Source organism: Hordeum vulgare, chromosome 4H (assembly GCF_904849725.1).
Source record: "Hordeum vulgare subsp. vulgare chromosome 4H, MorexV3_pseudomolecules_assembly, whole genome shotgun sequence".
Classification (NCBI taxonomy): Eukaryota; Viridiplantae; Streptophyta; class Magnoliopsida; order Poales; family Poaceae; genus Hordeum; species Hordeum vulgare.
The window spans coordinates 338,782,796-338,810,481 of NC_058521.1; the positions used below are offsets into that span (position 1 = coordinate 338,782,796).

A 27,686-nucleotide genomic window follows, 5' to 3' on the forward strand; every position below is an offset into this window, starting at 1 on the left:
TATTCATATTGATTGAGTTTACATTATCCACATCATATCATTGTTCTCCATGCATTACTTTGTTTTACTTAATACTCTAGATGCATGCTGGATAGTGTTCGATGAATGGAGTAATAGTTATAGGTGCAGGCAGGAGTCGGCCTATTTATTTATGGACGTGATACCTATATAAACATAATCATTTCCGTGAATATCACATAACTATCCGCTTTTGTGTCAGTTGCCCAATAGTAATTTGTTTACCCACTGTATGATATTTTTCATGAGAGATGCCATTAGGGAAAGCTATGGCCCCGGGGTCTATTCACGACATATTGATAAAACATTTATTACCTTGTTGTTATTTACTTGTTTTTATTTTATCTTTCTATCTAGAATTATCTACACACCTCACTTGCTTGCAAATAACAAGACAAGAGGATTGACAACCCTCTTGCTCGCGTTGGGTGCAAGTTGTTTGTTCTTTACTGTGCAGCTTCTGAAGACGGTTGTGGTTGATATTCCTATTGGTTCGATAAACCTTGGTTTCATAACTGAGGGAAATACTTACCCACATTGTGCTGTGATAACCTGTTCCTCTTCATGAAAAAACCCAACGGAGGTCACAAGTATCAATGGACAAAGAATTAACCATTACATCTCGTGTGCACTCATTAATGTTGTAACTAACATTATCCAAGTGATAACACCAGAGGAGAACATAAGAGAGACCTTTCGGAATGCTCCATAAACCTAGAAAATGAGTAGGTACATGAAATGGTAAGAAAACCGACTCCGGAAATTCCAAAAAATATGTTCTGTTAGTTTTAGTATTTTAGAAAAATTCCAAAAATAAAAAGGAGTCACGGGTACCCACGAGGGAGCCACAAGGCAAGAGGGCGCGATCACCCCTGGCCCGGCTTTGATGCCTTATGGGGCCCGTGTGTGCCTCCCGGACTCCCTTTTCTTCCCGAGCACGTATTATGACGTGGAAAAAATCATTATATACACCCACACTGTTTTTACCACCGCATCACGAGATTTTCCTCTGTTCTTGTTTTGGTCTGTTTTTTGGGCAGATCTGAAAATATGTCATCACATGATTCGGATGGAGAGATCTATGTTTCCTACTATGTTGCGGATCCAAAGATCTTTGGGGATATCTACCCCTACCTTTGGTCCACAAACGAAGAAGGAGACACTAAATTGGAAGAGACAAGGGATGCCAGCTCAGATGAAGATGAAGCTCCACTACCTCAACCTCGAGATATGCACGTGGAATTTAAGAAGTCAAGCCTCCCAAATGGGGTAAACAAAGCTAAGATCCAATTTATCTCGTCACGTTTTCTTCAAGAAAGCAAGGAGGCATTATGCAAAAAGATATTGAAGCTTGAGCAAGAAAAGTGATGAGTTGAGGGAGGAGACTTTTATCCTCCGACGTAAGTTGGAGAAGAGGAATGCCACCGCACCACCACCATCATCACCCAAGAAAGACGCATGAGTACATGGGTATGGGAACCACCCTTAGCTTGTTCCAACATTGGGGGAGGTACCTCGGTATCGTATCACCATCAATTCCACCATTACCATCTATCTTGGTTCGATCTTTAATTGTTTCGTGATTTAGAGAAATAAATTTCAGATTTGGTTTGCTCAGATTTTTGCTTTGAGATCCATCTATCCTTGTAACTAAGTGAGAGAGTTATATAATGAAGTGTAGTTGAGTTTGTGTGATTTACTTTTGTGCATCCATCATCATAGTATGGCAATAAAACAGAAATAGAAAGATCATATGCTTATTGAAGGAGTGCGGGACTAGGGGGTCCTTGGGCCGAAGACTTGGTGTGTAATCCAAGGAGATATAGGCATTGGCATATTACTTCTCTATTGTAACTAACCTTGTATAAACCTTGACACCCCTAGCGTCTATATAAGCCAAGGGGTTGTAGCTTGCAGGACACATCAAGCTCATTGCGATTAGGGTTTAGACCACAACATCGATTTCACAGTAGATCAACTATTTACCCTCTACTATCTCATCAATAGCAGCAAGAGCATGACGTAGGGTTTTACCTCCATCAAGAGGGCCCGCATCTGCGTAAAACACCATCCTCATCGTCTCTTGTTACCCATCGACCCTAGATCCATAGTTGGGACCCCCTACTCGAGATCGGCCGGTTTTGACACCGACATTGGGGCTTTCATTGAGAGCTCCGCCATAGGATCACGAGAAGGATCAATGGATCATTTGGTTACCAACGATGGCATTGAGTCCGGAGATATCTTCATCTCTGGCCAACCCTCTGCTTTTGGCAGCATCTCACACTTCAAGGCGGCTCACCATCAGATCGATGTAATCACCCCGGGGCAGGAATTTAAGTTCGACAAGTTGGAATTCGTCGCCAACACCTGGGGCGACCTGATCTTTTTTGAGAATCCGGCTGCATTCGAAAACCTCGGAGAATCCGAATCTTTAACGGCAGACCGTACTATGGACTTTGAGATCTTTTATTTTTGTGCCAGGTCCATGTAATTTTGAAATACCACATTATAGGTTGTTTTGAGAGTCCGTATGTGTGAAGAAATTGAGTTAGGGTTGGTTCGGACCCCTCCTCCAAGGGGTCACGAAATTCCCCTCTATTCTCCCATATATATATATATACCTTAGGGTGCCGTTTAGACTTGGGTTTTTTAGCTTGGTGGCTGGTAGAAATAGTCGAGTGGGCCTGGTTCTCATTGGACCTAATCCAGCCCACTAACTCGAGGCTTGGGCTTCCTTGGCCTTGGTGGTTGATGGCAGCTCGGGGGCTTGATGAAGCGCTGCCTAGTGGCATCTCCATGTCAGGACCCTGATACCCCCTCTCTTTGAGAGGCGGCTTATCCCCAAGCTGCAACAAAGAGAAATCTATCACGGAGATGCTCCTTGTGATGATGACATCGATATCATTGTTACACCCACATCCCGTGTAGCTCTACATACTGGACCAATTACTAGAGCTCGCGCACGTCAATTGAATTACCAGGTACTTTTTTTCTTTGAAATATTTCTAATGTTCATGAACGTATGATACCGCCTAAATTAGATACTTTTGTTTTACTTATGAATGAAGCACCTAGCATGGACAATAAGGATAGCCATTGGAGTGGAATCAAGCATGGAGAAGAAGGTGAACGCACGGGAAAGAACAATGGAGTTTTCAGTGGTGATTTTCGCACTTTGAAGCCACCATAAGGAGAGGATGAAGGCTTGGATGAAATATAGAAGATGCCACTTCATAAATTTCGCCCATAAGCTATTATAGGTCCTGCATCACCTTTTTTTGGCCAGACCCATGTAATTTCAAAAGACCACACTATAAGTTGTTTTTAGAGTCTGTATGTGTGGCAAAACTGAATTAGGGATGGCTTGGACGACTCCTCTAAGGGGTCACAAAATTCCCTCTATTCCCCCATATATATAGCCCTTAGGGAGCCGTTTAGACTTGGGTTTTGTTTAGATTACAAGTTCACCATAGCTGTAACTTTGCGTCATTTTTTGTGTTCTACGACCACACCAAAACGTCAGAGAACCCCACTTTCACTAATAAAGATTTCCTCTTATATTCGCAATATCCATATTGCAATTTCCGATTCTTGCTTGTTCTTCATTTGCGTGCAGGAAATAGACCCTCGTGGTCAGGTTGACCATGCTATGGCGTGGTCAATAACCTCTAAGAGTTGGTTTAGCGATTGCTAAGGTGCGACATCTTCACACATTTGTAGTTGGATCGTCAAAGTCCACTCCACAATAAACAATAGTTACATCTCATTGAAAGACAGGGAAAACTTGACCTCTATCAAGTGGTATCAGATTTCCTGGTTGCTTGATGAGATTTTACAAGGGTTGGATCCTGCCGAATGAGGAGATCCTGCCAAGAATTGGGATTCTGGGGATTAAGTATCTCACATTCTCTTTCAATAATGCAAAACTGTCCATTTAGGGGTATTTTCAATTTTACATTGTCAAACTTGTCCAATGGAGCTCAAATTTGGTAGAGCATCCTAATATTGCCTAAAACCCAAACCTGATAACTTCCAGCATCATTTGTGATGGTTAGCTGCCCCAAACCAAGATCAAACACCTTCAAGCCAGATTGGTTAAACAAAATCTAGCACTCTCTAAACACACATCCTTCTCTCCAAACTCCCAGCACAAGTTGCCAGCACCACTCCTCAACTGTAGACGAGTTGCCCCCGTCTTCGTTTGATGTGAGTAAGCCAAAATCACCAATTTATTTTCTGGTTCAAAGCTGACAGCATCTGTTTAAGCCTCTCCCTTTGACCAGCCTTTCTCTTCTAGGTTCCTAGTAACTGAGGGTCATCTAAGCCACCCCTCAGTCAATCCAGATAGGGCCAAAGCACGCGAGAGCGCACCAGCATGTCGTGGCATGCCAAAACTGAGCTCTGGGCGCGCTACAGGGCGCACCCAAGGCAAAGGAGGCCAGCCCCGGCCGGTTCTGACCTTCCCTCGGTATCTCTCCTTGTCCCCGACAACCACCCGACTTAGGGCAGCCTCAGGGCCCCTTCTCCCCCTCTCTGCTGACTCACGTGACGCGTGCCCAAGCGCACCCGATTCGATCAGTAGGGCGCGGCCCCACAGCATGCGCGCACAAAAGCCCCGCTCCTCCAGTTGAGTCTGTCGAGTCTCAAACCACGTCCGTGAAACCGTGGTTTAGGACCCGAGCTCTCTATCCCTCTCCTGCAACCGTGGTGAAACCACCAGCGCTCCCCGCTTGGTGCATCGCTGCTGGCTTATAAATAGGACCTCCCCCTTCACTCCAGCACCACACCCCTCTCCTCCAGACTCTCAATCGAGCCCCTAGCCACTCCCCTTGAACAAGGATAGCACCGGTGCTCGAGATCGACCGAGGCGCTGCCGCTTCAGAGCTTAGTCGATCTCGGGCTACAGGCGAGATCTCGCGCTCCTCTCACCTCCTTTGTGACCGTAGTGAGCTCGGGAAATTTCTCCACCTGTTCCCCGAGCTTTTCCTTGCCCGTAGCACCCATCTCCACCGCCACCCGAAACATCTCCGCCGCGGCCACATCGTCGTCGGTGACTCAGGTCCTCCCCGTCGGTCCTTCGACCCCCACCAGGTAGGCGGTGATGCCACGGTGCCATTTCTGGATTCATGTGGCCACGAGAGCGTCAGAGCCGCCGCCGGCGTGCCTCCCCTCCCCTCTGGCCATAGGAGGAAGATGACCCCGACAGGCAAGCCCCACCTATCGGTGGCCTGTCTCACCCCATTTCTCCCCTCTCTGTCACTGACTGCACGAGCCCGTGCATCAGGTTTAAACCTGACTGCACGCGCGCGTGGGTTATCGGGTTGGCTAGGTGGCGAGTTGGCCAGTTGGGTCGGCCCAGCTTCTGGCCGAGCCAGGCTAGGGGTTGAGCCCTTTTATTTATTCTTTAAACTAAGTTTTTCAATATTTTCTATAGGATTAATATTTAGTTCAATTCAAATCTTTTTCCACCATAATTCTTCTAAAAATGTGTAGAATTTATTAGTGTTGTTGTGCAAATTTTTGCAAAGACTTTTATGCATAGCTTTAATTAAATACCTAGTTTGAGTATTTTTAGCTTCTATTAAATAGACTTTAAAATATCTTTTTTACTTAAAAAACAGAAACAAACATTTTTAAAACTAAAGATAGGATTTCTAAGAACAGGTTAACATTTTTAAAATGAGTTTGTGCTCTATTTTTGAGTGTGCTTATTATTATTATTACGACGATAGATCACACGTTTGACGAAGGACTTGGGCCCGAAGATAGATACGACTCAAACGTATCTATAATTTTTGATGGTTTCATGTTGTTATCTTGTCCTCTTTGGATGTTTTATGTACCTTTTATATCTTTTTGGGACTAACTTATTAATTCAGTACCAAGTGCCAGTTCCTGTTTTTTCTGTGTTTTTGGCTCTTTTCAGATCTGATTTTGGAACGGAGTCCCAACGGAATAAAATCCCTGAAATAAATTTTTCCTGAACGGAAGAAGATCAGGGGGCTTGAGGGCCAAGCCAGGAGAGCTACAGGGGGGCCACAAGCCCCCTAGCCGCCACCAGGGGGCGGCTAGCAGGCTTGTGGCCTCCCTGGCGCCCCCTGACCTAGCTCCTTCGCCTATATATTCCCTAAAATACAGAAAAAAATCAGGGAATCCACGAAAACACTTTTCCGCTGCCGCAATCTTCCGTTTCCACGAGATCTCATCTAGAGACCCTTCCCGGTGCCCTGTCGGAGGGGACTTTGGGGTTGGAGGGCTTCTACATCAACATCATCGCCCCTCCAATGACTCGTGAATAGTTCACTTCAGACCTACGGGTCCGTGGTTAGTAGCTAGATGGCTTCTTCTCTCTCTTGGATCTTCAATACAAAGTTCTCCATGATCTTCATGGAGATCTATCCGATGTAATCCTCTTTGGCAGTGTGTTTGTCAAGATCCGATGAATTGTGGATTTGTGATCAGATTATCTATGATATATATTTGAGTCTTTGCTGATTTCTAATTTGCATGATTTGATATCCTTGTAAGTCTCTCCGAGTCTCGGGTTTTGTTTGGCCAACTAGATCTATGATTCTTGCAATGGGAGAAGTGCTTGGTTTTGGGTTCTTACCATGTGGTGACTTTTCCCAATGACAGTAGGGGCAGCAAGGCACACATCGTTAGTTGCCATCAAGGGTAACAAGGTCGGCTTTCTCGTAGATATGAGATTGTCCATCTACATCATGTCATCTTGCTTAAGGCGTTACTCTGTTCTTTTGGACTTAATACACTAGATGCATGTTGGATAGTGGTCGACGTGTGGAGTAATAGTAGTAGATGCAGAAAGTATCGGTCTACTTGTTTTGGACGTGATGCCTATAGATATAATCATTGCCATAGATGACGTCATGACTTTGCGCGGTTCTATCAATTGCTTGACAGTAATTTGTTCACCCACCGTCTACTTGCTTTTATGAGAGAAGCCACTAGTAAACACTACGGCCCCCGGGTCTATTCACACCTATCGTTTCCACTTTCGCTTTTACTTTGCTTTGTTACTTTTTTGCTTTCAGTTCTCACTTGGCGAACAATCTATAAGGGATTGACAACCCCTTCATAGCGTTGGGAGCAAGCTTTTTGTGTTTGTGCAAGCACTTGAGATACTCTTTCACTGGATCGATACCTTGGTTCTCAAACTGAGGGAAATACTTACCACCGCTGCGCTACATCACCCTTTCCGCTTCGAGGGAACACCAACGCAAGGCTCCAAGGCCACGGGGGAAATCCTTTGCATATTTGCCTAGGAAGTCCCTTAAGGCATAGCCGTAGCAGAAGGATTCCTGGTGCCGTTGCTGAGGAGTATCAAGACAAGAACAGTCTCCCGTCAGCACGTTTCTGGCGTCGTTGGAAGGTCTTTTGTTGCAGTAGCAGAAGTATTTCTGGTGCCATTGTCGGGGAAGGAGAGATCTATCCAAGTAGGTCTCACAAACTCATCTCTTGCATTTACTTTTTTACCAGTTGCCTCTCGTTTTCCTCTCCCCCACTTCACATTTGCCGTTTTCATTTGCCTTTCTCCTTTGCCTTTTTATTTTGCCTTTTTGTCGTTTTCCTTTGCCGGTTTTCTTGCTTGCTTGTGTGCTTGTTTGTTTGTTGAAGTCATCATGGCTGAAAACACCAAACTTTGCGACTTCTCGAGCACTAATAATAATGATTTTATTAGTACTCCGATTGCTCCCGCCACTAGTGCGGAATCGTATGAAATCAATGCAGCTTTGCTGAATCTTGTTATGAAAGAGCAATTCTCTGGCCTTCCTAGTGAAGATGCCGCATCCCATCTCAATACCTTCATTGATCTTTGTGATATGCAAAAGAAAAGAGATGTGGATAATGACGTGATTAAGTTGAAGCTTTTTCCTTTCTCGTTGCGAGATCGCACAAAAACTTGGTTTTCTTCTTTGCCTAAAAATAGTATCGATTCTTGGGATAAGTGCAAAGATGCTTACATATCCAAGTATTTTCCGCCGGCTAAGATCATCTCCTTACGTAACGATATCATGAATTTCAAGCAACTTGATCATGAACACGTTGCACAATCTTGGGAGAGGATGAAGCTTATGATTAGAAATTGTCCCGCTCGTGGCTTGAGTTTGTGGATGATTATACAAATCTTTTACGCTGGCTTGAATTTCGCTTCTCGCAATATCTTGGACTCCGCCTCAGGTGGAACGTTCATGAAAATCACGTTAGGAGACACTACAAAACTCCTAGACAATATCATGACCAACTACTCTCAGTGGCACACTGAAAGGTTGTGTGCTAGCAAAAAGGTACACACTATAGAAGAAATTAACTCGCTTAGTGCTAAGATGAACGAGTTGATGAATGTGGTTGCTAGTAGAAACGCTACTGTAGATCCTAATGACATTCCACTATCTTCCTTGATTGAGAGTAGCAACGCTAGTTTGGACGTGAATTTTGTTGGTAGGAACAATTTTGGCAACAACAATGCTTTTAGAGGAAACTATATGTTCCTAGGCCTTTTCCTAGTAACTCCTCTAACAATTATGGCAATTCCTACAACAACACTTATGGAAATCACAACAAATTACCCTCTGATTTAGAGAGTAATATCAAAGAATTCATCAACTCTCAAAAGATTTTCAATGCGTCCATAGAGGAAAAACTACTCAAAATAGACGATTTGGCTAAGAGCGTTAATAGGATGTCTTGTGATATTGATGCTTTGAAAGTTAGATATGCTCCTCCCAAGGTCAACTTGGATGAAACTTTGAAAGCTATGCGTGTCTCCATGAATGAGAGCAAAGAAAGAACCGCCCAAATTCGCGCTAGGCATGAATGGTTTAAAAGGGTGCGTTCTAGTGATGCAAATCACGAAGATCTTAAAGTGCTTGGTGTGACTCCTCTTGAATCTTTGTTTTCGCGTGTCAAACCTATTGATAAAGGGGCTGGATATGAATCCACTTTGGTTGAAAAACTCCCCAATGATTCGGAGTCCACCTATCTTGATGATAAAGGTGTGGAGAGTGGAGTAGAAGAAATCAAAATTTTGGGTAGTAATGAAACTCCCACTTTGGATTTCAAGGAATTCAATTATGATAATTGCTCCTTGTTTGAATGCATTTCTTTGATGCAATCCATTGTAAACTCTCCACATGCTTATAGCCAAAGCAAAGCCTTTACCGCGCATACCATAGATGCTATGATGAAATCTCTTGAAGAGAAGCTCGAACTAGAAGTCTCTATACCTAGAAAACTTCATGATGAGTGGGAACCTACTATCAAAATCAAGATCAAAAACTATGAGTGCAATGCTTTGTGTGATTTGGGTGCTAGTGTTTCCGTGATTCCAAAGTCTTTATGCGATATTCTTGGTTTTCATGAGATTGAAGAGTGTTCTCTTAATTTACATCTTGCGGATTCTACTGTCAAGAAACCCATGGGAATGATCGATGATGTTCTTATTGTTGCAAATAAGAAGTATGTACCCGTGGATTTCATTGTACTTGACATAGATTGCAATCCTTCATGTCCCATTATTCTTGGTAGACCTTTCCTAAGGACTATTGGTGCTATCATCGATATGAAGGAAGGGAATATTAGATTCCAATTTCCTTTAAAGAAGGGCATGGAGCACTTTCCTAGAAAGAAAATAAGATTGCCTTATGAATCTATGATGAGGGCTACTTATGGTTTGAGCACCAAAGATGACTATACGTGATTCCATCACCTTTTGCCTAGCTAAGGGCGTTAAACAAAAGCGCTTGTTGGGAGGCAACCCAACGAATCTATCCTTTTTATTTCTGTTTTATGTTTTCCACACTTTCATAATTCTGTTATGATTGTGTTTTTTGTGTTTCTTTTTGCGTTTGTGCCAAGCAAAACCATTATGATTAGTCTTGGGGATGATCGTTTGGTCATGCTGGAAAAGACAGAAACTTTCTGCTCACGAAAAGAATTTTCATTTTTTCTGTAAGAGCTTTTGAGTTGATTCTTTTTTTCTGCTGATTGCTATGCAAATTCTTCAGACTGTCGCAATTTTTCAGAATTTTTGAAGTACCACAAGTATATGAAGTATATAGATTGCTACAGACTGGTCTGCTGTTAACAGATTCTGTTTTTGTTGTGTTGGTTGCTTATTTTGATGAAACTATGGATAGTATCGGGGGGTATTAGCCATGGGAGATTGAAAATACAGTAACCCAACATCAGCATAAGTAGAATTTAAGTTTGCTACAGTACCTAAGGAAGTGGTGGTTTGCTTTCTTATACTAATGTTATCACGAGTTTCTGTTTAAGTTTCGTGTTGTGAAGTTTTCAAGTTTGGGGTGAAGTTCTTATGGACAAAAAGTTAAAGAGTGGCAAGAGCTCAAGCTTGGGGATGCCCAAGGCACCCCAAGAGATTCAAGGATGCCATAAAATCCTAAGCTTGGGGATGCCCTGGGAAGGCATCCCCTCTCTCGTCTTCAATCCATCGGTAACGTTACTTGGGGCTATATTTTTATTCACCACATGTTATATGTTTTTGCTTGGAGCGTCTTGTATCGTAGGAGTATTTTATTTTTGTTGTGTCACAATCATCCTCGCTGCACACCTACAGAGAGAGACATGCACTCACCGTGATTTTGTCGAGCTTCACTTATATCCTTTGGTAGACAATTCAGCTCACATGTGCTTCACTTATATCTTTTGAGCTAGTTGATTTTGCTCTTTGTGCTTCACTTATATCTTTTAGAGCACAGTGGTGCGTGGCTTAGTAGTTGATCTATGCTTTGAAACTAGTCTCAAAAGGGGTAGTTATCCAAAGGGATACGAAAACTTCCACCTTCATGTGCATTGAATAGTTAGAGAAGTTTGATTCATCTCAATTAGTTTTGAGTTGTGGTTTTGGTAATATTGAAGTTATGCTAGTAAGGTGTTGTGGATCTAGAAATACTTGTGTTGAAGTTAGTGATTCCCGTAGCATGCATGTATGGTGAACCGCTATGTGATGACATCTGAGCATGATTGGTCTATTGATTGTCATCCTTTGCGTGGCGGTCGGGATCGCGCGATGGTTTATACCTACCAACCCTTTCCCTAGGAGTATGCGTTGAATGCTTTGTTACGATTACCTAATAAAACTTTTGCAACAAGTATATGAGTTCTTCATGACTAATGTTGAGTCCATGGTTTAGATGCACTTTCACCTTCCATCATCACTATCTTCTTAGTGCCGTGCAAGTTTCGCCGGTGCACAAAACCCACCATTAGCCTCCCTCAAAACAGCCACCATACCTACCTACTATGGCTTTTTCAAAGTCATTCCGAGATATATTGCCATGCAACTACCACCATGACATGTGCCACCACTTCTACATTGCCATTGCATGATCGTAAGATAGCTAGCATGATGTTTCCATTAATGTCTATGCCATGCTAGATCATTGTCACGGTACACTACCGAAGGCATTCCATATAGAGTCATCGTTGCTCTAAGTTTTGAGTTGAAAGTGTGATGATCATCATTGATGGAGCATTGTCCCATGTGAGGAAATAAAAGAGGCCAAAGATGCCCACCAAAATTTTAAAAAAAAGAGGCCAAAGAGCCCACACACAAAAAAACTAATGAGAGAAAAAGAGAGAAGGGACAATGCTACCACCTTTCCACACTTGTGCATATTAAGCACCATGATCTTCATGATTGAGAGTCTCTCATTTTATCACCACCATATAGCTAGTGGGAAATTTTCATTATATAACTTGGCTTGTATATTCCAATGATAGGCTTCCTCAAAATTGCCTTAGGTCTTCGTGAGCAAGCAAGTTGGATGCACACCCACTGGTTTTCTTTAAGAGCTTTCACATACTCTTAGCTCTAGTGCATCATTTGTATGGCAATCCCTACTCATTCACATTGATATCTATTGATGAGCATCTCCACAGCTGATTGATATGCCTAGTCAATGTGACCATCTTCTCCTTTTTTTGTCTTGCAACCTCCACCACACTCCACACCACTTATAGTGCTAAAACCATGGCTCATGCTCATGTATTGCGTGAGAGTTGAAAAGGTTTGAGAAAGTAAAGGTGTGAAACAATTACTTGGCCAATACCGGGGTTGTGCATGATTTAAATTCGTTGTGCAATGATGATAGAGCATAGCCAGACTATATGTTTTTGTAGGGCTAACTTTCTTTTGGCCTTGTTATTTTAAAAGTTCATGATTACCTTGCTAATTTGCTTGAATTATTTTTGTTTCCACGTCAATAGAAAACTATTGTTTTGAATCTAATGGATCTGAACATTCACGTCACATAAGAGGAGTTACAAAGGGCATCTATGCTAGGTAGCATGAAAGCATCAAAAATTCATTCTTTATCACTTCCCTACTCGAGGACGAGCAGGAGTTAAGCTTGGGGATGCTTGATACGTCTCAAACGTATCTATAATTTTTGATGGTTTCATGCTGTTATCTTGTCATCTTTGGATGTTTTATGTACCTTTTATATATTTTTTGGGACTAACTTATTAATTCAGTGCCAAGTGCCAGTTCCTGTTTTTTCTGTGTTTTTGGCTCTTTTCAGATCTGATTTTGGAACGGAGTCCCAACGGAATAAAATCCCTGAAATAAATTTTTCCTGAACGGAAGAAGATCAGGGGGCTTGAGGGCCAAGCCAGGAGAGCTACAGGGGGGCCACAAGCCCCCTAGCCGCCACAAGGGGCGGCTAGCAGGCTTGTGGCCTCCCTGGCGCCCCCTGACCTAGCTCCTTCGCCTATATATTCCCTAAAATACAGAAAAAAATCAGGGAATCCACGAAAACACTTTTCCGCTGCCGCAATCTTCCGTTTCCACGAGATCTCATCTAGAGACCCTTCCCGGTGCCCTGTCGGAGGAGACTTTGGGGTTGGAGGGCTTCTACATCAACATCATCGCCCCTCCAATGACTCGTGAATAGTTCACTTCAGACCTACGGGTCCGTGGTTAGTAGCTAGATGGCTTCTTCTCTCTCTTGGATCTTCAATACAAAGTTCTCCATGATCTTCATGGAGATCTATCCGATGTAATCCTCTTTGGCAGTGTGTTTGTCAAGATCCGATGAATTGTGGATTTGTGATCAGATTATCTATGATATATATTTGAGTCTTTGCTGATTTCTAATTTGCATGATTTGATATCCTTGTAAGTCTCTCCGAGTCTCGGGTTTTGTTTGGCCAACTAGATCTATGATTCTTGCAATGGGAGAAGTGCTTGGTTTTGGGTTCTTACCATGTGGTGACTTTTCCCAATGACAGTAGGGGCAGCAAGGCACACATCGTGTAGTTGCCATCAAGGGTAACAAGGTCGGCTTTCTCGTAGATATGAGATTGTCCATCTACATCATGTCATCTTGCTTAAGGCGTTACTCTGTTCTTTTGGACTTAATACACTAGATGCATGTTGGATAGTGGTCGACGTGTGGAGTAATAGTAGTAGATGCAGAAAGTATCGGTCTACTTGTTTTGGACGTGATGCCTATAGATATAATCATTGCCATAGATGACGTCATGACTTTGCGCGGTTCTATCAATTGCTTGACAGTAATTTGTTCACCCACCGTCTACTTGCTTTTATGAGAGAAGCCACTAGTAAACACTACGGCCCCCGGGTCTATTCACACCTATCGTTTCCACTTTCGCTTTTACTTTGCTTTGTTACTTTTTTGCTTTCAGTTCTCACTTGGCGAACAATCTATAAGGGATTGACAACCCCTTCATAGCGTTGGGAGCAAGCTTTTTGTGTTTGTGCAAGCACTTGAGATACTCTTTCACTGGATCGATACCTTGGTTCTCAAACTGAGGGAAATACTTACCACCGCTGCGCTACATCACCCTTTCCGCTTCGAGGGAACACCAACGCAAGGCTCCAAGGCCACGGGGGAAATCCTTTGCATATTTGCCTAGGAAGTCCCTTAAGGCATAGCCGTAGCAGAAGGATTCCTGGTGCCGTTGCTGAGGAGTATCAAGACAAGAACAGTCTCCCGTCAGCACGTTTCTGGCGTCGTTGGAAGGTCTTTTGTTGCAGTAGCAGAAGTATTTCTGGTGCCATTGTCGGGGAAGGAGAGATCTATCCAAGTAGGTCTCACAAACTCATCTCTTGCATTTACTTTTTTACCAGTTGCCTCTCGTTTTCCTCTCCCCCACTTCACATTTGCCGTTTTCATTTGCCTTTCTCCTTTGCCTTTTTATTTTGCCTTTTTGTCGTTTTCCTTTGCCGGTTTTCTTGCTTGCTTGTGTGCTTGTTTGTTTGTTGAAGTCATCATGGCTGAAAACACCAAACTTTGCGACTTCTCGAGCACTAATAATAATGATTTTATTAGTACTCCGATTGCTCCCGCCACTAGTGCGGAATCGTATGAAATCAATGCAGCTTTGCTGAATCTTGTTATGAAAGAGCAATTCTCTGGCCTTCCTAGTGAAGATGCCGCATCCTATCTCAATACCTTCATTGATCTTTGTGATATGCAAAAGAAAAGAGATGTGGATAATGACGTGATTAAGTTGAAGCTTTTTCCTTTCTCGTTGCGAGATCGCACAAAAACTTGGTTTTCTTCTTTGACTAAAAATAGTATCGATTCTTGGGATAAGTGCAAAGATGCTTACATATCCAAGGCTCCAAGGCAACGGGGGAAATCCTTTGCATATTTGCCTAGGAAGTCCCTTAAGGCGTAGCCGTAGCAGAAGGATTCCTGGTGCCGTTGCTGAGGAGTATCAAGACAAGAACAGTCTCCCGTCAGCACGTTTTTGGCGCCGTTGGAAGGTCTTTTGTTGCAGTAGCAAAGACCCCGAAGAACCCGGATACCTAGCTAATCAAGGCAAGCAACACTTTGACCATGTTTGAAAAAATGTATTACGCATGACATGTGGATTATTTTATTCCGATGCATATAGTCAAGATTAATCGGTACACCCCGGCATGGTGGTACCAATGGCTCCTCTAGAGCACTTGCATTGAGCATGACCTTACCATCTACGAGGGTCACGCTGATAAATATTGACAAGTAGATAGTAGTGCTACGCATAGGATGAGCATATGCATGGTGATGGTAACAAAGAGGTGATATCAAAGGTTTTACAAAAAACCCGTCGGGTGCCACTAATGCTCGAGGGTGATGGTGTTGAGTTGGATGACTACTTGAGGAAGAAGTGGTGTACCGGAAAGGTTTTGGGTGAGTGGTTTTGGAAATGGGATTAGATTTATGATGTGTCGATTGTCCCAACCTTACATGTGCGACCACGATACCCCTTTATGGGACGGGGCTTTGTTGATTACTTTGGTCGGTGCTAGCAAAGAGCGTGTAATACTAGTGGTGGGAGTGATGTGGTCACTCTCGTGATAGGGTCGTACCAGGTAGGTCGACTATGCCGTTTTTATGTGTTCCGGGCACACCGTTGGTCCCTGCATGGATGATACGGTCCAGAGTTGGTGGTCGTAAGACGTACAACATGTGGGCTGGGTGCCAATCGAGTGGACTCTTTGTCTGGTGTCGTGAGGGGAAAGGCAATGATCGGGTACTTACCCCGGGTATGTTATATACCGCGAGTCGTGGATAACACGGAAGTTTCCCGGATCTCATGGGTACAGCGTACAACCTCTGCAGAGTGTAAAACTATTTGAATAGACGTGTCCACGTTCAAGGACACTTTGGTAATCCTGCTTAAACTACGTCCACTCATTTCTGCATAAACCAAGTGTGTGTGTGTGTGTATGGTTGAAGAAAGTTCATATTGTCAAGTTCAGTGACTTGGCATATAGGGTGAACTTGAGGTGTTCAGCCCACAACAGATATGTTGATATCTGTAACATGTTCTTGTGATTACCATCTAGCTTATGATGCATATCCATGCAACTAATTGACCATGCTTATTCTTAAGTAAAACATGATTTCCGCAAAGGCTTCATATTACTTATTATCGTACCAACTGCATTATCCATATCATGGGTTGTTTGCGAGTACATTCAAAGTACTCATTGGCTTGCCACTGGTTATTTTATTGACCAGACATGTAGGAACTAGAGTATGGAGAAGAATTCGTCATCGGAGACGGACACGCAAACTAGGGCGCTTCCCAGTTAGAATGCATGTTGGTTAACGCTAATGGCATGGGTTCTCATTTACTACCAAGTATTCCGCTAGTAGTTGTGATAGCTTGATTGGCCTTCTAGGCCCTACCTACGTAAGACTTGACCATGATGGTCCTTTATTGTATCAAACATTAAATTTGGATGTAAGACTCTTGCTATTCAGTATCCATGTGTTCCGTGAGCATTGATCTCAGGGATCACTGTACACGTGCATTCAGCGATCTCGACGCGCAAGTCGGGGTCCCCACACAGCTGGTATCAGAGCCATCCTGACTATAGGAAGCCTTAGGTAGCTTGGACGATAGCAGAGACGAATAACACTCTCACCCCTTACATTTGATATTTCTACACCACTACCTTTTCATACCACCCACAAATTTCTAACCCTCTTCTAAAAGCCTTGTAGATGGCCGTTGTACCTGTGACGCTTCTGGAAACCGGCTTTCCGCTACTCTTGGGAGACAACTTGGAGAAGTGTCAAGTACGCCACACGCCCATTTTTTTCTACCACAAGCATTGGGTCAACGCCGACACAAAGTAATATCACGTAGACGTGATTGTGAAGGCAAACGACTCCCCAGCTTGTTAGTTCTTTGAAGGACCACAGATGGAGACTGTGGTGTTGGCAGTGGAGACAGCAGCACGAGAGGCACTCGTGCATCTCCATGATATCGTCCCCAAGATGGCCAACGAGCCGGCTACTCGTCACCTGCCTATTGTTAGGGACGGACTTGACGGTAGTTGGACACTCAACCCATCCTGAGAGGACGGAACGCCACTCAGATTTCAGACCTACTACAGCCTCTTCGTCGACACTAGCTCACCTTCTGATCAAGGAATCTGTGACGCTCCGCCAAGAACTTCACCAAGTCAAGAACCTACTCTGCCTAGAGAAGATGAAGACGCGCAAGGTTAAGAAAGAAGGAGCACCCGGAGGGCAATCTGCCATTGCCTTCCAAGGAGGAATACCACCACTTAAGGCCACTCCTATACATAGTCATCGCCTGACTGGAGAGGAATACACTGAGCTCCTCACCGCTTCACCGAAGAAACGTCATCGTGATGGACCTCTGCCTTCCCCCACACCCTTGAAGGAAAAATATACCCGCACAGATGAGAATGAATAGGAAGATCCTGAAAAACATGCGTACGAGATCGAGCAATCCGTCCATTAGATGGATGCCTTAGGACAAGTTAGGTGTCCCCCATGCGAAGTCGAGTCCGTGTAATGGTTCGTATGAAACCATGCATGTTTGTTGTATGTGTGCTTTCTGTTTGTGTCTCGATACAAGCATGCTTTTGCCTTCACTACTAGGAAAAGGCCTGCTAGTGGCACACCTGTTTTGGCTACTAATGACGCACTACAGGTGCGCCACTAGCATCACGTCATTAGAATTTTTTACTAATGGCGCACCACAGGTGTGCCATTAGTATCTGATATACTAATGGCGCACGAGGCAGTGCACCATTAGTATAGCTCATGGTGCGCCATTAGTATCTGGTATACTAATGACGCACGAGGCAGTGCGTCATTAGTATAGCTCATGATGCGCCATTAGTATCTGATGCGCCATTAGTATGCCTTCCAGGGCCATATTTACGACGATGCGCCACTAGTGTGCTTTTTGAAGTGCGCCACTAAAGTGCTGAGTGGTGCGCCACTAGTATGAATATTAGGTATTATTTTTTTCTGATATTGGCAGAGGTTACAAAACATATTACTGCATAGAATATAAAGAGTACAGCATATAAACAGCAGATTTATCGAATACAATAGAAGATTAGTCTCCGAATACAATTCATCATATTAGTCTCCTAATACAATTCATCATATTAGTCTCCGAATACAATTCATCAATAATGCTAGAATAGGGCACTATATAAACACTCTTATATTTCTTCCATGGCGAGAGACAAATGAGACAACAAACAACGAGCAAGCAGGCCAGAGACAATTTGGCATGATACGCAAACCTGAGAGCGACAAAAACAAAGCATGGATTCCAGTGGTGAACTATGAGGTGCAGCTCGTCAGGAAGGGCCGAAGGGCTCGGAGATGCTTTTGCTCCTGCTACCGCAAGCTTCTGGTCCTCTATGAGAGGCCGAGGCGCCGCATCAAGGGCCAATAATAGGACGCATGTGGAGCCCATGACAACCTTCATGGGTACATACAAGAAACTGAGTTAGATCAGTTTTAAGCCAACAACACAACAAACAAATAATTGAGAGCTTACAGTAGGCAAGTAAGATGTACACAAAAGGAACTGGAGTTGTGTTGATAAAATAACTTAAGACCCCCAAACATATGGAAAAGCATTTATAACTAACAACTTGTGTGCATTCTTGTACATTTGATAGTTAACTTAAAATAATTTATCATTGCCGGAAAAGACACAAATAATCTCTATGAAGAAAAGTGCAAATCAAGATAAGCACATCATAAGCAAATCAAGATAAGCACATCATGCTTAAAAAGTGTCAATGCCACATATGTTTCATTTCGCCTCACTACAGCATGAACTACTTTCTAGTAGAACAACTTCAGACATAAAGTACAACAAGAATAGATGGAAGAGTCTGAACAGTAATAAAAAAACTTAAAGAGACGGCATAACAACTTGTGCACATAAGATCACCTTAGCTTTTAGGCTCTTCAGGGTTGCCTTAAGAGCTTCAGAGTTCAGCTTGGGTGAGAGCGTCTTCCAGTCAGCAGTGATTTTCCTCGGGACAGCAACACTAGCTTTGATATTCTCTGCATGAAACAGAAATTAAACTTTAGTCGCACTCTTCTCTTCTATATGGCAGAACCCTACAAAGGAAAATAAGTTAAAGACTACTCACCCACTGCTTGTAGGAGTCTGGACTCTGAGTCAGGCACCAGATGAACACATCAGTGGCCTCCTTGGCGAGCTCTGCATTATCTGAACATAATACACCAGTAAGCTAACTAGACTTTGCAAAACAAAATTTAACCGGCACTGTGCAGAATGAACACATTTCAACTCACTTTCTTGCATTGCCTTCACAGCCAAAGGCAGAAGCTGTTGTGATGCTTGCTTCACAGCTTTAGAGCCAAGAGTACCAACAAGAGCCAACTCCTTTATTATTGGGTAGGCTGCTTCAAACCTTACTGTAGCCTAAAAGAGTACAATGCAGGCTTTAGAACATTGTCTCGTATTAAACATGCTACGGAAAAGAGAGGAGAATATAACAAACCTTGACACGTGCATTAGGCACGGGAAATGTGCATCTCATAAAAAGATCCAATGTTCCAGCAGGAACCAGGCGCTCCCCCTTCCTAACTGCGCCATTCAGTAGCATAGCCCGAGCTTTGGAGGCATTGGGGGTAGACAAAAACCTGCACAAAAAATCTCATTAGGCACTTCTGAAGTATAAGAACACAGATATAATCGCATGGTGTTAGACATTGGGGGTAGGTAAACACCGTTTGTTTCCTCATATTGGTAACGGCAGATACATTTGGCCGAACCAAATCTAGATTAATTAATATCTAACGAGCATGGTTGCTCAAAAAGGCGACAAAACAATTGAGATCAGTTACTACACCACATCAATGCTCGTACCTAACTCATCTTTTGGCGGGCGTGCATTTAAAGCTTATCCATCCATCCCCTGAACTGTGTTCTTGCCAATCTGCAGAGCTAGGTTCAGTTGAGCTCACCTGCACATTCACCAACTGAGTAGTTGCACAAGCAAGGATACCCAATTTTATCTAGCATACAAAATGAATGGATGCGGGAGCAGTCTTCTAATAGACAAAAAACAAGTGATTGAAATGTAGCAGAGGCCCTGCAGTAACTTACTGGGGGCACTGAAGCTGAGAGAGACTGATGCCCAGGCTGCACCATTGGTGACACAAGAGGAGCGCCCTGACCTGGGACTGTACCCCAGGGTTGAGCTCCAGGAGGAATCGTTGTTGGTTGATACTGAAATGTAGCATTGATAAACTTATAAACAATGAAAATATTCTAATTATTGACATGGAGAAGCACTCCATATATATACATCAAAGGGAAACGGTGAGAAACAAGGCATACGGTATAAGAAGGAGGCGGCATAGGGTTGCCCATGGTGGGCATATGTCCACCCGGGAATACAGCTTGCTGCTGTGGCTGTATAGGAGCTGATGACATAGGTCTAACTGCCTGGTATGGCATAGGAACAACTCGTGATGCAGGCGGAACATGACCAGAATGAGGCATATGTGGCCTAGGTTGCTGAAAATGTTGCATCTGCCCTGGCATGCCCATGTTAACTCCTGGCATGGCCTGACCAACAGGCCGATACTGTTGTGGCGCTGGTTGCATGAACTGAGGAGGCTGTTGTGGCGGACCTGGTGGCCACTGAAAATGGAAGACATGATAGCTAGTAATAACCTAACATGTGCTTATTATTAAGGTACAGACTGCAGAAGGAAGCAAAAAAATATAAGACGTCCTAATTTACCTGCATGGGCATTGGTTGTAACATATTTTGTGGTGTGGTAGAACCCATCATAGGAGGCCGGGGGCCTGCTTGGAAGATAATTAAGGGAGTTACCAGACTTGGACACCACGCAACAAAGAGAAACATTCGTGCGGAGAGTAACCGTATTACGATCTAGGGGGGCTGAAAATTACCTCAGGCGGACCAGGTGTGTGCATATTACTCGCCATTAAATCGCATCAAACAACACGGATAACAGGAGGAACGTTACCTGCCAAGTGACAAATTGAGATGTTAGAATATAACCTGCATATGACACAATTGACTGTCTGTCAATCGACGATTGCATCATGGTTGCATATAGAGGACAGACGGCAACTCAGGACTTCGGCACCCCTCCCATCTCAGATCTACCGCAGGGGGAAAAAATAAAACAGGGCATGCCTTCCTATCTCGTTAGACAGGCATGTTTCTGGTGAGCAACACCTGACCGTTGGATCAAAACAAATAGTCCTAAGAAGGAAATTCATAATTATTCACGATGTGTTCTATTAAACTGCAGAATCTCTCTTATATAAAAAAAACTATATGAGCTGAAATGTCATGAAGCTACTAGCTTGGTTGCTTCTTTTATCTAGCATACACGTACGTGATTTGTTATAGCATTCATAAACCAACACGTGATTTTTTTATCTAGACATATGCATGTTTAATCACAGTCACAAGAACAAACAAGGTTCCAAACACTTATGCAAGTCCTATAACTCAGATCATGACAGCACATTGAGGTCTATTCTGTTGGATATAAAACTAACAAGAAGCAATTGCAGCATAAATACCTCTAGAAGGGCTCGGATGGTGAGCTTGATGGTCTCCTTGCCGGAGGTGTCCTTGTAGTTCTTCTCCAGGAACTCCCTCGTGGAGTTGGAGTTCCTCCGCGTGGCGTTGGCCTTCCAGGCGGAGAAGGTGCCGGAGGGGTCAGTCTGGTACAGAGCGGGCTTGTCCGTGTACGGATCGAAGCCGACGATGAGTGTGGAGAGGCCGAACGGGCGGACTCCTCCGCTCTGGGTGTACTTCTGCTGCAGGCCGACGATGTAGCGGGTGATGTACTCGACGGTGATGGGGTCCTCGACGGTGAAGCGGTGGCTCTGGCACTCGACGCGCGCGCGGTTGATGAGCACCCGCGTGTCCGCCTTGAGCCCCACGCACGCCAGCGCGACGTGCGTGTCCAGGCTCGCGATCTTCCGCACGGACCTGCGAGATGAGATCTGCGGGCCGGAAGGCGAGGTGGGGAGGAGGGGGGAGCGAGAGGGGGGAAGGGGATTCGATGGTACCTGGAGTCCTGGAGCTTGGGGGTGGACTTCTTCTCGACGCCGAGGACGACGGTGTCGGTGCCGCGGACGCCGACGGCGGCGTTGCCCTTGCGGACGGCCTCGAGGCGGCGGTGGCGGCGGTGGCGGCGGGTGGTATGCAGGAGGAGGAAGCGGTTTGCGGGCGGGGATGGGGTCTATGGACCAGGTGCAGGGCGGTTCTCGTTTCAAGTTTTCGGGTGGAGCACGCCGCGTAGTGGAGGGAGCGTTTTCGGTGGAGAGGAGGGAAACTGAAATTTCGATTGGGAGGGGCACAGGTTTCTTTTTCCCCTTTTTCCTCGAGTGTGAAGTCTTATCCCTCGCCGGCGATGACCCTGGTTACTAATGGTAGTTTTGCAAAAAAATATATATAGTAGTGGCGCACCACCTACAAATGCGCCATTAGTAACCCTGGTTACTAATGGCGCGCCAGCTGGTGGTGCGCCATTAGTAGTTTTGTAAAAAAAAATATAGTAGTGACGCACTGGATGAGTGGTGCGCCATTACTAGTTAAACTAGTAATGGCGCACTCTGCCCCGGTGCGTCATTAGTACTTTTGCAAAAGAAAAACTAATGAAGTAGCCATGACCACCATGTGCACAGCTAGCTATATATATGTAGCCGAGGCCGAACATCTCGTCCGCACGGTGGAGAGTGGCAAGGAGGCGTCACCTCGCCAAGGAGGTCGTGTAAGATCCCTTGAGGCACCGGCATCCACGGTGTCAGCTAGAGTTAGCTCCGCCTGGTTGGGTCGCAACAAGACAAGCATCAAATCCCGTTGTGCGACAAAACTATCATATGAACTGCACAAGAGAACTTGTCAACATCAGTTAGGTAAGAGGAAGATTCAGTGTGCGACTTAGAGCACATAAAAACAGAGTGTTCTTAAACTGAAGAGCAGTTTAGCATATGATTAACATAGCAGGCTCAGAATACATCTCCTGTTTTTGCAGCACAACACATGAACAGTGCACACTTTGACCACCATATCCGCTTGCCGGAGCACTGCATCTGTGTAGCACAGAACATAAATCAGCCCGATTAGAAATTTTACATGGTTATGTGAACCGGTAGCGCTGGTACAAATATTCCTATTATTTCAAAAGCACACATACAGAGCAGGTTACCCACTTGAAAACAGAACAACACATAATCACATATATACATAGTGCAAAACTGTTCCTTTTTTAAAAGGTTTCCATGTAGCCGAAGAGAATCCATCTAGTTTTGACGAGTTTGACACATGGCACCAGACTTGCAGGCACCTAATCTGACTAACATATAACTGTGCAAGGATACACCTAATTACAAGGATCTGACTCATGCTCATGTTTAAATCGCAGCAACAAGAAGATACAACATGTGAGACACATATATAGATGGTTGACGCTGCTCATGTTCAAATAGAAAGGGGAGAAAGAACAAAAAAAATGAGTCCATGGCGTCCTAGAACAGCGAGGGAGCCGAACAGAGAAAGAGAGAGAGAGGAGAGGGGGAGGGGGGCCTTCCATGGCGTCGGCGCTGGCATGGTCGAAGCAGCGAGAGAAGGAGGGCCCCTTCTCTTTCTCTACTGGTGGAGAAGGAGCAGACCTCGCCGGAGAACCCTTGCATTGGCTGTTAGCTGTAGCTGCTAGCTCACCTAGAGAGAAGAGACGACACAAGATGGGTGTCAGAGACAGAGAGAGAGAGAGAGAGAAGGGAAGGAGGGATCCATACCATAGCACCGTCAGTCGCCATGGCCGGCGGCTAGGGTTTACTGCGCGAGGAGGGAGGGAGGGAGGGAGCGCGCATCCGACCACGGGGTGAGCAGCTCGAGCGGATCCGCGTCCAAGGGGAGAAGGAGGGGCGGTCGCAAGCGCGGCGGTGCTGTGGAGGCCGAGGTTGCGGAAGGCGGCGGCGGCTGGCTTTGGCTCCGGGAAGATAGAGAGAGGAGTTGGGTGGAGAAGACACAAGCGGCTGCGGGCCTGGTTGGATTGGGTGGGGTGGGGTTTGTTTTGTTTTGGATTTCCTTCTCTTCTCTCCTTTCAAATATCTCCTCCTTTACTCGCCTTGGGCGCGCGCGGTCTTATATTAGTAGAGAAACTACTAATGGATGCACCACCTAGTCATTAATAACCTAGTCATTAATAACCTGGTTATTAATGACGCATTTGTAGGTGGTGCGCCATTAGTAGTTTTGCAAAAATACATATAGTAATGACGCATCACCTATAAATGTTCATTAGTAACCTTGGTTACTAATGGTGCATCAGCTGGTGGTGCGTCATTAGTAGTTTTGTAAAAAAAAATTATAGTAGTGGCGCACCAGCTGCTGGTGCGCCATTAGTAGTTTTGTAAAAGAAATTATAGTAGTGACGCACTGGGTGAGTGATGCGTCATTACTAATTAAACTAGTAATGGCGCACTCTGCCGCGATGCGCCATTAGTACTTTTGCAAAAAAAAAAATATAGTAGTGGCTCACCGAGTGTGTGGTGCGCCATTAGTGTCTATCACACTAATGGCACACCTCCACATGGTGTGCCACTGCTACATAGTAGTGGCGCACTACTTGTCTGGTGCGCCATTAGTGTCTATATCATCTATAGCCCTTTTCCTAGTAGTGCTTAGGCAACATGTAAGCGACTGCATCACCTATCGTAAGTAATGTATTGCATAGGGTTCTTCGACCCTTCTTGTTTGACACACTTGCACTATACGAAAGCCCCTTATATAGGCAGGTCATCCCTTTATGCTTTCCTCTTGACCACTTCAGAGTATTAACCTATCTGCTCCAAACAGGATGGTGATTTCTACTCACACCAGTACCTTCGGCAACCCCAGCACTGGGACTTCTAGCGAGAAGCCAGGAGCCGATGGGTCTGCCCAAGCTGGAGATCACCCCGAGCTCCAGCAAGGCGACATTCCCCCGCCACCGCCTCATCCAGAGAGCATGACTGTGGCTCAGTTCCTCCAAGCTCTCCGAGAGGAACGCCAAGCCAACAACACCGCCATCCAGCAGATAGCTCAGGCCCTAGTGATCAACCCGCCACATGGTGGAAATGGCAATGGTCGCTCCACTTTGTCTGAGTTCATGAGGACTACGCCCCCAATATTCAATGAGACAAATGAGCCCGTGGATGCCGTTGACTGGATCTGCACCATTGAGGACGGGTTCCAGATTATGCGAGATGCGCATGCTATCATTTGGGTTGTGTTTAAGGACAGCTTCCGCGCTTATCACATTCCCCCTGGAATGATGACTATCGAGAAGCGGGAGTTCCGTGCTCTGAAGCAAGGTAGCAGAACAGTCAAGGAATACGTGCAGAAGTTCAACCTCTTGTCGAGATATGCGCCAGAAGACGTTAGCACTGAAGCCGCTAAGGTGGAACGCTTCATGGAAGGGCTTGAGAAGTCGCTACAATATCAGCTTGTTGTCTGTGACTGTCGGACCTTCTGTGATCTGGTCAACAAGGCTCTCATGCTGGAAGACAAGCGTCGTGTAATGGATGATACTCGCAAGCATAAGCTGATGGGCAATGGAGGTTCTAGCAACCAGAAGGCAAGTCTGTGACAATCCACCCCGGCAAGGCCTAGGTATCAACAGCAGCAGTACAAGACTCCTGCATTTCGCCCAAACTATCAGCCTCAGCAGCATGCCAACCCCAAGCCAACAATCAGTCCTCCCAAGAACAGTGGGGTCAAGACCAACATGCCAGGGCAGGTCACCTGCTTTGGATGTGGTCAGCCTGGACACTACTCCAGGCAATGCCCCAACAAGAAGCTCGATGCACCGTGCCCCAATGCGCCCAATCAAGGACAAGGTCATGGAGCACCAAGCAGGAATCAGGCTCCCCACAACCAGCAGTACCATAGCAGGGGATGTGTCAATCACATCTCCGCTGAGGAAGCCGAGGAGGACCCGGACTGCATTCTGGGTACGTACCTCGTCAACTCCACCCCAGTAGCAATATTGTTTGATTGTGGTGCTTCACATTCTTTTGTCACCCAAAAGTTTGCTTCAAAGTGTGGTTTGAAGCCTACACTCCTTAATGGGAAAATGGCAGTACATACCCCGGGAGCAGTGCTAAGGACCAACCTAGGATGTAGAGGAGTTGGGATCAACATTAATGAGATGGACTTCGTAGCATACCTCATCGTCCTTAAGTCGCAAGGCTTGGATGTGATCCTTGGTATGGATTGGTTGGCCAGACAACAAAGCATACTGGACTGCGCCAAAAGGGCTATTACCATGACAAGTGACCAAGGGGTCAAAGTCAAATATGTCCCTGAGCCTACCTCCGCTCAAGTCCCGCAGGTTAATTGCCTTTCGGAAAAAGGGTTGGACCGAGAACCGGTGGTATGTGAATACTCGGACATCTGTCATCATGAGCTGCCTGGGATGCCTCCTGACCAAGACATTGAGTTCATCATTGATCTCATGCCCGGGTCAAGGCCTATCTATAAGAAATCCTATAGGATGGGATCCGAGGAACTGGCAGAATTGAAGATGAAGTTGGATGAGCAACTCGGGAAGGGATTCATTCATCCAAGTGTATCACCTTGGGGGTCACATGTTTTGTTTGTGTCCAAGAAGCACGGGACTATCAGGCTCTGCGTCGATTATCGTTCCCTCAATGAAGTCACGATAAAGAAACTATCCACTCCCCAAGATTGAAGACCTATTTGACCAGTTAAATGGTGCCAAGGTATTCTCCAAGATCGATCTCAGGTCTAGGTATTACCAACTGAAGGTTCGGCCCGAGGACATACCTAAGACGGCATTCGTGACCAGATACAGTCTGTACAAGTGCACGGTTATGTTGTTTGGGTTGACCAATGGCCCAGCATACTTCATGTACCTCAAGAAGAAATTCTTCATGTAATACATGGATAAGTTTGTTGTCGTCTTCATCGATGACATATTAATCTTCTCCAAGTCCAAAGAAGAACATGAGCAACACTTGAGGCTGGTGTTGGAAAAACTTAGAGAGCACCAACTTTATGCCAAGTTTAGCAAATGTGAATTCTGGCTGCCCGAAGTTGGATTCTTGGGTCATACCATGACGACAGATGGATTGGCAGTTGATCCCACCAAGATTACTATGGTAACCAACTGGGAGTTGCCAATCGACGTTAAGGAAGTTAGAAGCTTCCTCGGACTCGCGGGATACTACCGCAAGTTCGTGGAAGGGTTCTCCTGCATTGCCCGACCAATGACTCCGCTCTTGAAGAAGGGCAAAAAGTTCAAATGGACATTAGAGTGCGAAGAAAGCTTCTAGGAGTTGAAGAAGAGATTGACCACTACCCCGGTACTAGCCACTCCAGATATCAACAAGGAGTTTGTGACATATTGTAGTGCCTCAAGAATCGGGCTCGGTGGCGTCCTGATGCAAGACGGCAGGGTCGTGGCTTATATGTCACCGCAACTGCGCCAGCATGAAGAGAACTACACCACTCATGATCTCGAGTTGGTAGTTGTAGTGCACGCCTTGAATACATGGCGACATTACCTTCCAGGGAAGTGATGTGATATATACACCGACCATAAGATTCTGAAGTATATTTTTACCCAAAGGGAGTTGAATATGAGGTATCGAAGATGGTTGGACCTGATCAGGGACTACGACATCAGCATTCAATACCACCACAATAAGGCCAACGTGGTGGCCGATGCCTTGAGCCGGAAGGCTTGCACCTTGAATGCCATGATCAAGGAAAGGCTACCCAACCTGTATGAAGAGCTGGAGAGCTTCGAGTTAGAGCTGGTTGAACCAGGATTCCTGGCTAA

General features: G+C 45.0%; 1 protein-coding gene and 1 long non-coding RNA gene across 2 annotated transcripts; both read right to left on the reverse strand.

The window, feature by feature from the left end:
- Positions 1-17,829: 17,829 nt before the first annotated feature.
- Positions 17,830-22,929, reverse strand: LOC123450509 (proteasome subunit alpha type-7-A-like). Its single transcript, XM_045127717.1, has 13 exons — positions 22,855-22,929; positions 21,904-22,076; positions 21,409-21,823; positions 20,764-20,840; positions 20,591-20,655; positions 20,182-20,487; positions 19,948-20,070; positions 19,708-19,805; positions 19,340-19,481; positions 19,131-19,260; positions 18,965-19,044; positions 18,760-18,875; positions 17,830-18,279 (listed from the first exon to the last, which is right to left on the reverse strand). The coding sequence occupies exons 1-4, from the start codon at positions 22,927-22,929 to the stop codon at positions 20,799-20,801; spliced, it is 705 nt and encodes a 234-aa protein (XP_044983652.1). The 3' UTR covers positions 17,830-18,279; positions 18,760-18,875; positions 18,965-19,044; positions 19,131-19,260; positions 19,340-19,481; positions 19,708-19,805; positions 19,948-20,070; positions 20,182-20,487; positions 20,591-20,655; positions 20,764-20,798.
- Positions 22,930-23,153: 224 nt separating this feature from the next.
- On the reverse strand, positions 23,154-23,945 carry LOC123448587. The gene is made up of 2 exons (XR_006631841.1): positions 23,635-23,945; positions 23,154-23,557 (listed from the first exon to the last, which is right to left on the reverse strand). It is a non-coding gene; the product is annotated as an uncharacterized LOC123448587 (long non-coding RNA).
- Between the last annotated feature and the right edge of the window lie 3,741 nt (positions 23,946-27,686).

Coding starts and splice junctions, on each gene's coding strand:
- LOC123450509 (XM_045127717.1), bottom strand. CDS start 22,929: ATGCAGTGCTCCGGCAAGCGGATATGGTGGTCAAAGTGTGCACTGTTC. Junction 22,077..22,854: donor GTGCTGCAAAAACAGGAGAT/GTATTCTGAGCC, acceptor CCTGGTCCATAG/ACCCCATCCCCGCCCGCAAA. Junction 21,824..21,903: donor CCCAAGCTCCAGGACTCCAG/GTACCATCGAAT, acceptor CTCATCTCGCAG/GTCCGTGCGGAAGATCGCGA.